The sequence below is a fragment of the Diadema antillarum genome, unplaced genomic scaffold (assembly GCF_040938485.1).
Source record: "Diadema antillarum isolate AM-2024a unplaced genomic scaffold, OU_Dant_1.0 seq00000244_RagTag, whole genome shotgun sequence".
Classification (NCBI taxonomy): Eukaryota; Metazoa; Echinodermata; class Echinoidea; order Diadematoida; family Diadematidae; genus Diadema; species Diadema antillarum.
In genome coordinates, this window is record NW_027271288.1 from 1,049,790 (window position 1) to 1,065,919 (window position 16,130).

Below are 16,130 nucleotides of genomic sequence, written 5' to 3' on the forward strand. Positions count from 1 at the left end.
TAGCTTGAGTGATAACCATAATGTGCAGATTGCAACACAGCAGGACCAGTCAAACTGCCTCCTAGTTATCAATTACAGGAATCAAGAAATTCTTCAGTGGTTGCAAGCATTTAAGTACATTTGGCTGAGTACTGTGAATGATATTATCTATGTATTAGATGTCAAGTCTTCATGATATGCCAGACATTGCCCTCTGTTGATAAACTCCCTTCGTTGGTTAATATGCAGGAAAGGGATCATGCTTTTCCAGCATTGCCTAATATTTCCCATGTTTATGTCTAGCTTTGATAAATCAAATAGTATCCTTTTTCTTCAACCAACCAATCATGTAGACAAATAAGAGTAATTAATGTCCTCGATTACTGCCTAGCACTGCAACTAAATCCACTCAGTGAAAGAAATGGTTTTGATGATGGGTTGTCGAAGATATGCATTATAATAATAATAATAATAATAATGATACTAATAATTGCATTTATATGGCGCTTCATGCTGGTGTTTCTAAGCGCACTGGTGCTATTCATACAAGAAGACTAGAACACACGATAGCATTAGGACAATGCAAAACCAAAATAACAGTAACAAAAGAAGAAGAAATAGAATATGTATGTGATTCAGTGATACAATAATTAATAACTGACTGTGTGTGCCTCCAGGAAAAAAAAAATATAACTGATAAAACAGATGAGTTTTGAGAAGAATTTTAAATGATTCAATAGATGAGGCGTTATGCCATTCTGTGCAAGTATTGTCTTCTCTTACATATTGTCAGTATTATAGAGAGGTGTGAACTGTTTAGAACAGTGATCCTCAGAGTGTGTGTTACCAGCATGCTAATGCAGTAGTCTTTCTTTACCTGTACTTTTCACTTTTCTATCCTCTTGTTTCAGTTAATACATAAATACCTTTTGAATGAATGATGTATTATCTTGGAATACCAGTGATGATATTCATAACAATAGTAATTATCAGTATTTTTTTTAGAATTACTATTATCATTATTTACATGCAGCATATTGGCTTGTTCATTGATACAGTGGCTATTAAATCACATCAACATGAAAGTAAAAATTTGGCTCAAAGTGTTGACACCCCACATTTGTTGGATCACCAGATTTGAATTTCCCTGTCTTTACCTTCTGATCAGTTATGTGCAGTGATTGCTGCTTTTTAAAATCATTCAATTTGGCTTTGCTTGAAATTGATTAATGTGGCATATTGTGATCCCGGCAATGAAAAGGCAAGGACTGCTAAAATGCTGTGTACATTAACATATTTAATGATGACGTGTCTCATTTTCTGCATGTTGTGGTGATCATATTTCATTTTTGTCCCCCCCCCCCCCCCCCCCCCCCCCCCAGTTTGATTACTTTTGAATTAGCTCTCACAACACCAGATGAATATGTTGTAATAGTGTCCAAATTTCTCTGAATATTGTTGTGTTGATTATATCAACATGAAGAATTGTCTTTTTTTCTTGAAGCCAAACCATAGTAGGCAGCATTATCCCCCCAGTTTGTGTAATATTCAAATGAACATTGACCAAAGTGACAATACTCAGTATTGATTGATGTGCATGTAGAAATCTTGAAAGAAAATGATCTAGTGAGAGCTACTATGTGAGTTATAGGTGTTATCAAATCACAGTCATTTATCAACTTGTGTAGTCTAAACTGTGGTATAGGGTTTCTAATCATGTAATATAAAAGATCTGAATAACACTTGTGGTTGCTGATAATTAGCTCAAGTGTGTTATATGATGCTGGCATAAAAGAGCATAGAGATTAGGCTTTGTCTAAGACTTACATGGTCACTTTTGGCTGTGTGATTGTTAGAAGAGCTTTCCATTCAATATTTTATGTTTGATGTCATTAAATTGCATCAGTGGAGTGCCCCTGTGTTTCTAAGACGCAGTGTTGTAAGTAGCCTTTCATAAAAATATAACATATCAAACCTTTTTTGTTTTAATCTCTTTCTTTCTCTTACTCTCTTGTGCCTCATTAATTCATTAATCATTTACTAATACAATTCCTTCTTCCTAAACTGGTACAGTAGTCAGGCATACTAGATGCAATTACATGCAATCCTGTGAACATATCAGACAAAATGCATGAAAGAGTATATTGAATGATCATTATCTTTTGGTCATGCCATCATGGCTAGCAGCAAAGAATCAGTTTTCATGATCAAAAAGTTTACATGCTAAAGCAGTGCACTTCTGTCACAACAAACATGGTTTAATGAAACTCTCGCTATAATGAAGTGAAAATACAGGTTTCAGAATTATTAGCCGTGTATATCTACATGTAGATGTACACCTGTGCTATATTGTTCAGTCATAACAGAATTTTGATATGATGAAAAAAAAACTGCCAGCCCCAAGGACTTTGGCATGCCAGGAGTCACCTGTGCATCCTGTCAAAAGATTAGTTTTAGATTTATTCCTGATATTTGTAACTCAGAGCTTGATACAACCAGAGAATCTTATCTGCAAGGTGTTTATAGGAAAGTGTCGGAGTCAAGATGCCTGTCTATGTAACCATGTTTTGCATGCATGTGGTATAATCTCTTAACGTGTTGTATACTGTGTACGTTTGGTATTTCGCTAATTTAAACTTTGAGAATTTTGAGGGTGGATGAATTCACAGTTGAGAACTACAGTGATGGAATGAGAAAGAAGTATTTTCACTTTTGATCAGAATATTTTATAATTTTCCGTCTTGGACATGATATCCAATACAGGCCATCTGCGTCTTGTGTGGCAGTAGCTTTGCAAATTCTTCATTTCACAAATTTCTGTCCACTTGCGAAATGCATTGCGTACACAGTAGCTTTTTAACCAAGTAATACGTATAACATCAGTTTGCTACATGTGTGCTGAAAATACTAAAGGGCTTTTGATATTTTAAAGTACATTTATAGTACTTCATCAGGTTTAGAAACATAATGTAGAACCACACCAGTTTGTAGTATCATTCATCCATTGTCATTTTTTGTAGTGATGCTCCAACTAATAGTTTCACTACTCATCTATACTGAATTGCGTGAGAGTAGCCACCATTATAGTGTAGCCTACAAGGCTCTCACAATTGTCACATGACACAATACTATCACATGTTTACCACTCAAGAGAGGGTCGTTAAAGCTCAAGAATCTTTTTATACGGCATGTGGAAACCAAGCTGTATCTGCTTCAAATTCTCATCTCAAGGTCTTACATCTTAAGCCAGAATAGACTGCTTTTATGGACCCAGGCTGGAACAAGTTTATTATGAAACATCACTTGTTGCATGAACTGAAACATTCATAGTGACAGATTTTATGAACTGAACTATCAGCATGAAATTCTGATCGTGTCTTTGCAGTAGTTTACCAGAAGACTTTTATGTTTCAAAACTGAAATCTTCTAAGTGTGTGTGTGTGTGTGTGTCTGTCTAAAATCTATTTCCAGGCCCATTTATGTGAAGTGATACAAAAACAAGTTATCAAATACATTTTATTTTGCCCTGAGATTGCCAAGAATGTCTGTACATTGCCATTAAATAAGAAAAGTAACTTCTTTTTGAAAACGTGTATTTCGTAAGAAAGATAGGCACATTTTATTGATGACTGCAGCAATCTTATATTCCAGCCCAGGTATGCTCATATATGTAATATGCTATCTCTTCATGCAATGGCGCACATTATGAGCCACCAGATTATTATAGCAGAGATCAGTATCTCTTATGTAGTGTGAGTAGCTACTATAGGCCTTGATGGAGAGTTCAGTAATGAGGGCAGTTCTCCAAACATCTGGTCATTATATGCAGCATCATGCTCACAATGGACTCTTACACATAGCAGAAAAAAAAGAATAGTATTTCCAGAATGTTTGGATTTTTCATATTTTTCTTCAGATGCAGATTCATTTATAACATCATACACATTTAAGTGCAAGTGCAATGCACTTCCGTTATAACAAACAAGGTTATAATGAAATTCCAGTCACAACAAAGTAAAAATTCAGGCTGCAGCATTATCCACTCTATGTATTTTTATTGTTTATTTGTTCGGTTATAATGAAATTTCGATATAACGAAAGAAAACTGTCGGTCCCAAGGACTTCGTTATAACGCGAGTCCACTGTATATAAGTATGTCAATGACGTTTCTTTTTATCCCTATTTTAAAGGGGAAAGCTAGTAACTGATCAGTGGGATTCAGTGGGAATGCTGGAGGATGATTGTTCCAATCCTTGTGGGAATCATTTAAGAGTACATTATATATCTATTGTTGTGTGAAAATTATTTGCTTCAGAATGGTCTCACATTCAAGTAATGTGCAGTTTAATGTTTCCAGGTTAGCGTGCCTGGTCAGTGACGGGGCATTAATTTGCACATTACTTGAATATGAGACCGTTGTGAAGTAAATAAATTTCACACAACAGTAGATATATAATGTACTCTAAAATGAATCCCACAAGGATTGGAACAATCATCCCTCAGCATTCCAACTGATTCCCACTGATCGGTTACTAGCCATCCCCTTTAATGGCAGGTTTGTTTTCTGTTTTATTTTGGGAGTTATTTGTTTGTTTTTTATTCCTTGGACACACAAAATAAGAATTGTGTTTCTGGTCTTGTTTTCAGTGGACTCCAATCTCCAGTGTGATTGGCGTTAGGGAACAGCGAACATCTAGCGCCCCTACCAGCAGCTTGCCAATGCCTGTTCACCCTTCACTGCAGAAGAGGTATGATAGTTTCTTCATGCCGTTTATATGGCCCTACAGTCAGGCCCACAGCTAGCTAGGCTGTCTGCCAAGCCAAACCTTCTTCCACCTGTCCTATGCAAACAAATTAAAGTTGATGATAACCCTGAAGAGTATCCTTTCAATGTATGTCAATAGCAAGCTTTACCTGTTGAGGACGAGTCCCGAGTATACTCAGGCAGGTGTCTTTGGGAAATGCGTGTTGTAGCAAAATTTGTTTGTCCTCAACGTGTTAAGATGTGCAATATGAATGCTAAGACAACACACAGCCTCTGGAGTTGAACAATATAAACAGTTGCCTTGCGCATGTGTAGAACACCATTTTTAGCCCAATAGCGTCATCTTTAGTGTTTGCATCGCAAATCAAAAGCTCAGTAATAGAGAAAAGATGATATTATATGTCGGTGAAGACTGGTCGGATAAAGAAAGTACTTTTATGCCATTTACATGGCTTGGGTAATTTAATAAGGGCAGTGGTTATAATTTTGATGGGAACAGACCCATTCCTGTATATGGCATAACACTGAGATTTATGAATCTTGTTTAATATGAACTGGGGTCAGTTTGAATACCAATCACATAGTTCTGTGTTCAAGATATGATCTTTTAGTGTAATGTTTGATGATGAGATATAAACACGGAATGACCAGTGGCCATGATTGGTCATGATTAGCGTACCAATATTAGCTGATGAGTCGTGTACCATTGTATTGCACCAGGAAGTCCCTTGATCTGGGGCCCATTTGTTTCAAGGATTATGAACTTCCCAAAGTGTGCATTGTTTGTTGTGATACCAATCACTTACCAAGAGGAAATGGTCTCAATGATACCATTTCATGGAGGACAGTTGTGTTTTGGTATGATGTCTTATCTCTGCCCTGCTTTATATCTTAAAAGCTGACCGAAATCAACTTGGACAGTGTTTATCATCTTTCCCATGTTTGAAACAAGTCGCAATACCTACATGTACATGTACAATGTACTATCAGAATGCATTTACAACGGCCTTACGAATCATGTTTTTTGAGTTGCTGCGTTTATCTTCTCTATTGTGAGTCAAAAGAGAGGCCTTGTCACTGCTCAACTTCATTGCGCAGTTTGACCCAAGGAGCTCAGATGTGTGATTGGCGTGGGCAGGTTTGAGCTATAAACGCATTTCAAAACATTTTTGCGCTTAATCTCCACAGAAATGCATTTCTGGCTCAAACACATTTGTGATCGCACTTTTTTCGTCTTTTCAGATAGGTGTTTCTGACCCCATAATCAAAACAGCTTTGCATTTATCACCTGCCCAAATCTCCCTGAAAGTTGTTTGGAAACCTTAATTCTACACCAGAAATGATTTGATAAATACACCCTTAAAAGGTTTGGTATTTTGTTAGAAGTTTAACCTCTATACTCTGTTTTGTCACACTGTATCAAGCCAGACTTGAGACCATTCTCTTTGGCAGAAAGATGTATCTGCAGATATGCCTTTCTTCAAAATGAAGCATGAACATTTTTAGGGCTGAAATGCAGATAAACCCTTCTGCCACTTTGCAGTTATTGAAAATATGACTCAACACAGTTGTTGAGAGATACTCTGATTTGCTCTGGACTTACTAGTACTTGATGTCCATTCTTCATGAAGGAATAACATATATCTAAGAATATGCACTGCCAATCTATCAAACAATCTACCAATTAATTTTTGGATGCATGTAAAGATCCATTTTTTTTTCCGCCAAACAAAAGACAAGGTAACTGTTACAAAAATAGAAGAAAGCCTCAAATGTTGTAGAATCCAAGTTCAATTATTTATAAGAGTTGGCTATGGAAAATAAAATTAAACCCCCAACAAAAGCACAGAATATAATTTGTTTGTTGTTGTTTTTTTTTGTCTTTTTTGTTCACAAGTACTCTTATTTCACAAAGCAGGACCTACATGTATGACCTTGTCAACAAGAAATTAACATGAAACTTTATTGGAAATGTAGCGAGGTAAAACTTTTTTATGATGAGCCTTCATTTGTTTTCTATCCACCAACAGCTCTTCGGCTCATTCTCTGCCCAAGATTCGTCGCAAGCCCAGCAAAGTGCGTTCCCTCTCATCCTCCAGCAGCACCCAGTCCCTTCATGGAGGACACCAGGTGCCCCGCCCACCTCACTTGCACCGCATGCCAGACGGTGGCAGCACCTCACCCAGTTGATGTGGGACCCGCCTGCCCCCAATGCCCCTAGATAGGATCCCACCCCAGCAGAAGAAACCCTCCATCACCAGCTGGACCCAGCACACCCCGTCCCTCAGACGTCGCTATAGCAACCTGCTGAGTGGCACCAGGAAGAGGGTTGCTCTGCTGGATGGAAAACAGCGAAAACCTCCTCACCATCTTCGTAGATTACCAAACTATCCTGAGTAGTCAAAATGTACTTTGTTGTTGTTAGTAACCATGATTGTGGAAATCAGTTCTTCCAGGTAATATACTCCACAATGAGACCACAAATATGTGTGTATCAAAACTCACATTGTGCCTGTAATCAACACCTTATGGACTTTGTGAGGTCAAAGAGATTTAAGTGCATACAGATAAGAATGTCAAACAGACAAAGGATGACTTTTCTGTGTTCTAAATGTTTCTGAATATACAAATTGGCTGTCTACCTGAGCTGCCTTGTGTTAAGTTTTTCATGTTGATTGTAGTCTAACTTGTTTGTCATATGTTACAAGTTGTAGTTTAGTATCTCACAGAGTGAAGCAGAAAGGGGAATGTGATATATCATGCATGCAGACTAACTTTTGCAGATTGAAATCATGTTTTATTGTAAAGATGTTTTTTTCTTTTTCGTGGTTGTTTTTTTTTTTTTTTTGAGAGAGAGAGAGAGGGATGGGAGGGTATTCTTTGAAATAGAACAATATGAGAAATTCTGAAACAAATTCAAGTACATATTATCCAGAAATTCACTTGAATAGCCTGAACAAATGGTGAAGTCAAACATCTAAATTTTGACCTGACCAGCATACATCGAAGCAGTTGATTTTCTCATGTGTCTTCAAACTGTATCACATCTTCAAGACAAAATATTTTGCACTTGTTCATGGGTGGAATTGTCTTTAGAGATAAGCATGGCCCCTGAACAAAGGTCAAGTTGATATGTTGCCTTCTGTAAATGTCATCACAGTGTGGTGGCTGAAACCCGGAGTGGCTAGTGCCTGACATGGGAACAAGTTGTTTCTCCACACGCCAATGCTAGTGTGTGAAGTGATGTGTAAACGATGATCAAATTACAGCAGCATAAGTTTGATGTGTGTCAAGGTTTCATGTGAAGTATTTTAAAAAAAAGAAAGGAAAAGGCGAAACAAAAAGGTTTTGTTTTGATTGACCTCTGTACAGATTTATGCTCATTCTTTCGTTTGATTTGAGATTTTTGGGACACTTTTTTTCTGTCAAATTGCTGATTACTTGTTATTGAATATGAAGTAACAAATTTAGAAGCTCTTCTCTGACAAAGAACAAAGTTTATCCAAACTCCCACAAACTGTAAAGATAGATGTATAACAGTGATGTACTCTATGCGCCATATATTTAGCGAGTCTAAATTTTTGCAAATCGAGACTTCCCGCGATTTCGCGGGTGGTTAAATTTGTGATCATGGAGTCCTATACTGAACAGAGAAATGAATACGCATACATCACATTCATATCGGGATCAGAGTCAATATTTTCGTGTGTCTTTAATGTCGCGAATAGCAGTTGACTCGCGAAATTCGCGAAAATAAAAACCTTGCGAAGTATTTGGCGCATACATTATGTCATGCTGCCTTCATGGGTTCTTTACTATAGTCTTAGTGATGTAGGGGAGGCTCAACCAGAACAAACAAACATTCATCTTTGTTGCAGTAAGAGAAGCTGTCATCTTGGAAATAGGTGACATCAGGGCTGAGTATGGTGTTTTTGAAATGCTGGTCTGAGGTCCCTTAAACAAAACAAAACCAGATAATGACAACTTTACAAAAATTCACTGATCAACAACCATATATTATCTGTATACATGAAATCTGTGAAGACATACAAGAGCTGAGCCCTGTTTTATAAAGCTGTTCGTAGAGTTACGCATGACTTTACTAACAACCGGAATATGAAGTGCCAATATGCGTGCCCTTTTTTTTCCCCTTACGTTTTAACATAGTACGACTATATGTCAATATTTCATCTACATTGGGGTAAAAATACACTTTCAACTAAGAATGTGTGTTAAAATGAAAGAATAATCATTATTATCTCCAAATTTCAACTTTAGCTATTAAAATTAACAATGATTAGAGCAACCGCTTGGCTTACCATATTTAAGTTTGATAAAACAGCTTGATAAAATGGGGCCCTGGTTTAAGAATTTCTTTCACAGAAAGTACGACATGATCTACTGTGAAGACTGATCCTGGATATGCCAAGATATCCTCTGAAGAATGTTATGTTTGCTATTCAAATGCAGCTGTATATTTGCAGTGATGTACGTGAAACTGAAATTGTCATTTTCTGATGCATGCAATCGCCGTGCAATTCTGAGATATATTATTAATCAGGAGAGATGTTCATGACTGCAAATTGTTTTATGGAAGGTAAAGGTTAGAGCAATAATTACAAGCTAGTGTGTATTTATGAGAGTAAATTGACAGGTTGCTCGGGTTGTACAGTTTGTAAGGATGTGCCTATGAAGTATATTTTAGCCTTCTGCCATTGTTTCTATTGTGCTTCATGTTTGCTGTGTGTCTTTGTGTACAAGTCTTCTGTTTTCAATGTTTCTAGAAATGCTGCTGCTGCCTATCTTCCGCTGCCTTTTCTCTGATTCCAAGTTGAGTGAGATTCAGGTTGTTGGATGTACACATTTTGGCAGTAATCACTGTTTTCTGTGACTTTGGTGTAACCATGGCAACTTTTCACATAAGAATTGTTCTCTGTGGGCTGTCACACTTTATGTATCAGTAAGGCAAGCTCTTGTTTCGTGGTGGTATGAATATTATGACTGTTTGTTGACTGATTATTCAAAGCTTTGGGACCTGGTAATATGACATATGAAGTATTTACTTCAGAAATAGCACAATCCATAGAGTAGGTGTGGGATAGAGTAGGTATTGTAATGGAGCGTAGTGGACCAGTGGATATCCAGCCACATGGCAAACAGAATCTAAAGTCAGCTGTCAGATCTGACAGTATGACATGACAAAGGTTGTGTGACAGGAATTTTTTTTTTAAATTTAGAGTAAAAAGAGGATTGTTTTACTTTATGAGACACCTGACTTACTGTGCATTATAATGTGGACAGCTCAGGCAGAAGTTACTTATTGACAGTTTTCTGTCAGTTTGTTTTATGTAGAAAATGGAGTAAGAGAAATAGGTTTTTGTTTTCTGGTATATGTGCTGTATATTTTCTTTTTGGATAATATCAATCTTGGGAGATCACATAATTGCATGAAAGAAACATCAGGCACATACAATGTAGCTAGCCAAAAGTTAATACAGGCAGAAAGTGAATAATGTATGAAGTGATGACCATGGGTTAATAACACCCTGCCGTCTCATTTTTATACTTCCATTTCATGATTCTGAAAACCAGTTAGTGTTAAATGAGAATTATTCATAATCTGAATTGCATACATATTTACTTTGATTATTCATTATTATGTTCATCTTTCAGGGGAGGGGGAGGGGGTAAGTTGGAAGATCTGTATAATTATGTTCTTTTTTCTTTAAAGGGCATTTCACATCAGATCCTGTCTAGTTAGACTTTTTATCAGTGCCATGCTGGATGTCCATTGGTTCACCACACACTCCCCTCAGTCTAGGGACATTGGTGGCAGGTGGCCTCGGCTAGCTGAACTCATTCACCTTCTTTGGCTCTTGTAAATATTAACAGAGTTTTTTAGTGATGGTTGCAGAACTTTGTGGTGGGTTTCTTTGATATCACGCTGGGCATGCCTTGTCATCCTAGTTGACTTCTTGTAAATACAAACAGTCTATCATCCTATGGGTGTCAATGTGTGAGGTATGTAGTGAGAAACATTGGAGTGTTCACATCCCACATCATTCTATACTGATAGGATGTTATATACACGTTGGAGATGAAAAAAGAAACAAAACAAACACAAAAAAGAGTTCTTGTTGCCATAAAGGCCAAGAATCAGTTTGTGAAGGTTTTTTTTTATGTGTAAAAGTGATTCGAGGAGATGAAGGGTGATGTTGACCCATTCAGTCATGGCGGTCTCATTAATGAAATATGAAATATATTGAGAAGTATGAGTGACTTCACCAAACCACACTCTTGGAAAAGTACATTATGGACTGTCATATGAATGAGGCCAAATGTAGATAATAACCCGTTGAGGACGGTTTGATTTTGCTACAACACGCATTTCCCATAGACACTTGCCCGAGTATACTTGGGACTCGTCCTCAATGGGTTAAGAAAAATGTCACAGGAGTTCTTGGAGAAGTTCAAATTCATTCTTGCACTTTGATTGGTGGTGTTTAACCTAGCTCATGATCCTGTCTCCATTTTGCTACAGGTTCATGGTACACATTTTGTATGGAATCCCAGCTCTGTGATTTCTCATGACATCAAGGCCAGTAGGCGTATGTGTTGAGGTCTACTTTCAAGCATAATTCATGATGTAACCTGTGAATTTATACTCTGTAACAGAGAAAAGGGAAAAGCTGCTGACAGTAGAATGTTCATTTGTGATACAATCCAGTGCAAATTTAAAGGGATCATATAGTTTTGGTTGACATTGGGGATTCAGATTTTAACCTTTTGCAAGATAATTAGACACCACTTATGAAATGTGAAAAAGCATACAATTCTCGAAGGAATTCAAAGTTTATTTGACAAAAATTGAATTCAAAGTGGCTGAGATATAAAAAAACAAAACAAGTTAAAACAAAGTGGTCCTCATAAAAGAACCTTCCTTTTATTAAGACCTCTTCATTTTTGGATATCTCAGATATATCGAAACCAAATTTTATGAAATAAACTTTGAATACCTCTTGAAATTATATTTTCTTTCATATTTCATAAGAGGTTTCTCATTGTCTCACAAAAAAAGTTGAAAACCTGAAGCCCCATCTCAACCAAAATTATACATAAAAGAAGCATCATAACTCAATCCAGGCAAAATGATATGTCTTGATGAGTTTGGAATGAATTCTGTGTTTAAATGCATTGTATGAATGCATTCAGAGTGAAATTTGGATCAGAGACTGAATGGTGTACACAAGGAATCAGTGTGAACAAAGAAGGATATGTAGAGTGTTACCATGGCAACCACAAAGACCTTAACTAGAAACGAGCCATAAATTGTAGTCGTATTTCAGGCAAACAGGATACAGATATCATGTGTGAGATAGAAGAATAAATGCCAAAAAATGTGTTCATTTGCCGATTTATGTAGATACAATGCTTCCATTCACTCATGAGTGAGGAAGTTTATATTGTGTTCATATATTTGATGTTGTAAAAGCAGTGTTATGGAGCAAAGTATTTTGTCAGTGATCAGTCCAAATTAATTTGATGATATTTGTATGCTCTTGATGAACAACAGTATTTTAATTATCTTGCTGAGATCAGAAAAGGAAAGTTCTATTCTGATAAGATATATTCTTTGTCTTCAAAAGACAGTTACTTGTTTTTGTTGTTTGCAGTAGTAGATACAAAATAATGAATATCGGTTGAACGTCCAGAAGAAAATATAGATTCTTGCTCATGATGTCCAGTTGCATATCATATCTTTCCTTTCCTATAGAACTTTAAATGTCCTCAGTTGCAAAACAATCAAAGGGAAATTTTAGCTATGCTTATTTCAGCTGAAGATTGTATGACAGGTTAACATTGTAGTCACCATTTCGTGATCACATTGTAAAGTCAATACTCCATTCTATGACCTCCTAAATACCAGGGTGGTCTAGAGATCAATCAGTTACAAATTGAAAAGATCAAAAGCTCCCTAATTCTATTTCTCACCATCAAAAGCCAACTATTTCAGCCTGTTTTCACATTTTTGGCTCTGACATTAAAGAGTGTTAGGAATATAGAGGAGTAACGAGTGCTTTCACCATGGGTTTTAAAGACCTTACAACTATATCCAGAGATTTCACAAAATTAGAAGAAAAGCCCTTGTAGTTTGACAATGTTGAGTAAAACAGGACCATGATGGGGGCAGCAACCATCACTCCTCTCCCACTAAATAGTCCCAGGTGGTTCACTGTAGTCTATCAATCAGACGCGGTTGAATGGTGTTCTCTTTTCCTGTGTCAACACTATCAATGATCATAGCTCAGATTCACTGTAGTAGGTCATGTTAGGCCATAGTAGACTTCGTTTGAGTCGCCTTGGGGGATCATCCATGTCACGTCTGTACACTGGTCCCTGTACTGCAGCAGGATGCCTTATCTTATCAGCATTTATTATCATTATCATTATTGTCATTATTATCACTAGTAGTGGCAGTTGTAGTGTGTTATTATCTTTATTATTATCATCATCATCATCATCATTATCATCATCATCATCATTATCATTATTATTATTATTATTATCATTATCATTATTATTATTATTATTATCATTATCATTATTATCATTATTATTATTTTCATTATTGTTATTATTATTATCATTATTATTATTATTATTATTATTATTATTATTATTATTATTATTATTATTATTATTATTATTATTATTATGGCTTTATTAATTCACCTGTTACAGTGTTGCTGTCTTCAGTCAAACCAGGGATGTGTTGATGAGACATAGACCCTGTTATACAGCATTGCAGGTAATGGCAGACATGCTACACTGGTCTGGGAGCTACTGACCTGGTTCTAACTGGTCTGTACCTGACCAATCAGGGTCTTCATCTATGTCAATGATAGAAACTCCATTCCAACACTGATTTGACTTATTTAGGTAGTGACTTTGGTAATGTTTCATATCTGTGATTTATCTTGAATGCTGTATTTACCTGGTTTTAGGATGAAGAGTCGTGATAAGATGCCTTGTCAGCTTCACAGCTTTTATGAGCATTCCTTGAGGACCAATGTTGAGATACATTGTATACATGAAACATCATCAGTCCAAGCAAGTACCCTGTGAGGGATAAACCTGAAATACCCTCTCAGGGCTATTCAGCGGCTCAACGAAGCGTTGCGATCGTTATCTCTGTTCTCATTGCCGGTCGTTCCGATTCATGACTGGAAATTCTGCGGATTTTGCTGGCTCGTGCGAGCGCTGCACGCTCGCCGTGAGCTGGGTGGCCTTGTACACCCACATGCAGGCCGGACAAGTCGCAGCGTCACGTACCAGCGTCACGTACCAGCCGGGGAGATACCAAGAAGGTACTAGGCTCGCCTAGTACCTCCTTGGAGATACCACACACAGTCTTCACATCCACCAAGTATAGTAACCCGCGCTAAGACGGGTTTAACAATTTGCACAAATCGAAAACTACACTAAGTGCACATAGTCGCTGCAAGATGATAACAAATAATAAAATAAAGATAAAAATAAACAAAATACATCGTCCCCCACACTCACGTACGCACACAAGCACAAGCACCCACAGCAAAAGCAACAAGGGTGTCAACATGAACATCAAAAGCAAAAACAAAACAAAAACTGGCATCATTCAGAACGTGTTGAATTCGGAGTATCAAGATACAGTTGTGACTTATATCTTGAGAAGAACGTATAACCATTTTTTCTTTTCAAATCATGTTCATGATGTATCAATTATTAAATCTGTATTTAATAGTCACATCCAGTATCAAACCGTATCACTCTGTGACTGAGAAAACAGCCATCTGCAGTGTGGACATATTAATATATACGCATCTATGATATAAGAGTAAGAACATCTTCTATAGACGATTAAACGCAATTTCAAAACCCAGTTTTGGCAACTGAATGGATTTCGTTCTCCTACCTGCCCGTGGCCGGTACACTTGCCGAACTGTAAAGACGATGGTATCACACATCTCCTCAACTGGAACTACAGCTGTATTTTCAGTTATGATTCTATCACAGTCCCAAGTAGATATAACACAAAACGCCATCTTAGTCTCCAAAAAATGTTATCGATGCAGTCATGGCAACGTATATTCCATACCATCAGGGAGGTGGAAAGAGAATTGAATAATTATGCCTAGTTAGTGCACAGGGATAAACTGTACCGTGCTAATGGTCTCAGTGGCAGCTGACTGGAATCTAGGAAACCCGACTAAGGAATTAAGATAAAAACACAAAAACAACATCACTCCCCCACCCCCACCGAAGAACCCTGGATGGTATGTGTATGTGTTTCACAGTGATTTTCCACAGCAGACACTCTGCCGAGCGAGACTGCCTTTTCAATGTCACAGCACTTTCCCAAGATCAACGCAGGGACGTGATCAATGCACATTTGATTTTTCTGATAAACTGCGTTGATACCATCTTTTAATGTCTCCTGAAGATCATACTATAAAGATGTAAGCATCGATTTCATCCTACATAATGTATTTCCAAAATTTACAGTTGTGATTACATGTACATTATATCAAATGTGAGATGAGTGAGGTTCCTTCGTACAGCAGGCCCAAAACCACTTTTTCGGCACAATTGGACAATCACAAAACGGGAAAATTAAAGTTGTTAGAACAGGTTTCATTTTTATACCAATCCACGAGACAAATATTCAATTTTGTAGTTTAAAAATATGAACACATAATTTTGCTTTATTTTTCTGGTGTGATAATTTCTTTCATGAGGCGTAAATTTCATCATGTAACATACGTTACCAATGTCATTCTATTTCAAATGCTTTAAGATTGGTGACTACAGTCTATGATTGAGATAATTATATAACTATATAACAATAATCACATTTGTGGCACAGACACTATGGGGCCAGGTATGCCAAGAAAATTGAACGGAAAGGAAGATATGCAATCGGCCACAAAAAAAACATAACGACAACAATAACAACACAAAACACAGAAATAACAGAACTTGAGGAAATGCACTCAGACAGATACTAGACAACGAAGAACGAGGAAAGAGGAGCAGGGAAGAATAGAGAAGGAAAAGGAGAGGGAAAAGGAGAGGGATGGAAAAGGTCTATGGACACACTATACAAAATCTCAAGGACAAGTGAAACATGACGGGTTTTTTCATTAGACAAAATTAACTGGTATGTTTAGAAAGCAAATACTTTTTTAAAGTTTATACTTAAATGTAATTAACTTCACAGATTCTTTTAAATCATTATCCAAGCTATTCCAAAATCTGGGTCCGGCGTAAACAAATGTATTTTGAGTGTGTACAGTTCTCACTAAGGGAAGATGAAATTCTTTAGATTGTCTCGTGGGATAATTAT

The 16,130-nt window shown here is 36.9% G+C and overlaps 1 protein-coding gene across 1 annotated transcript in view; it reads left to right on the forward strand.

The window, feature by feature from the left end:
* Positions 1 to 7,135, forward strand: part of LOC139729530 (tubulin monoglutamylase TTLL4-like) — a 19,150-nt gene extending 12,015 nt beyond the window's left edge. Inside the window, exons 12-13 of the mRNA XM_071640456.1 lie at positions 4,627 to 4,727; positions 6,775 to 7,135. Coding sequence (XP_071496557.1) covers positions 4,627 to 4,727; positions 6,775 to 6,934 — 261 coding nt within the window. The 3' untranslated portion in view covers positions 6,935 to 7,135. The remainder of the gene's footprint in view (positions 1 to 4,626; positions 4,728 to 6,774) is intronic.
* Positions 7,136 to 16,130: the final 8,995 nt, after the last annotated feature.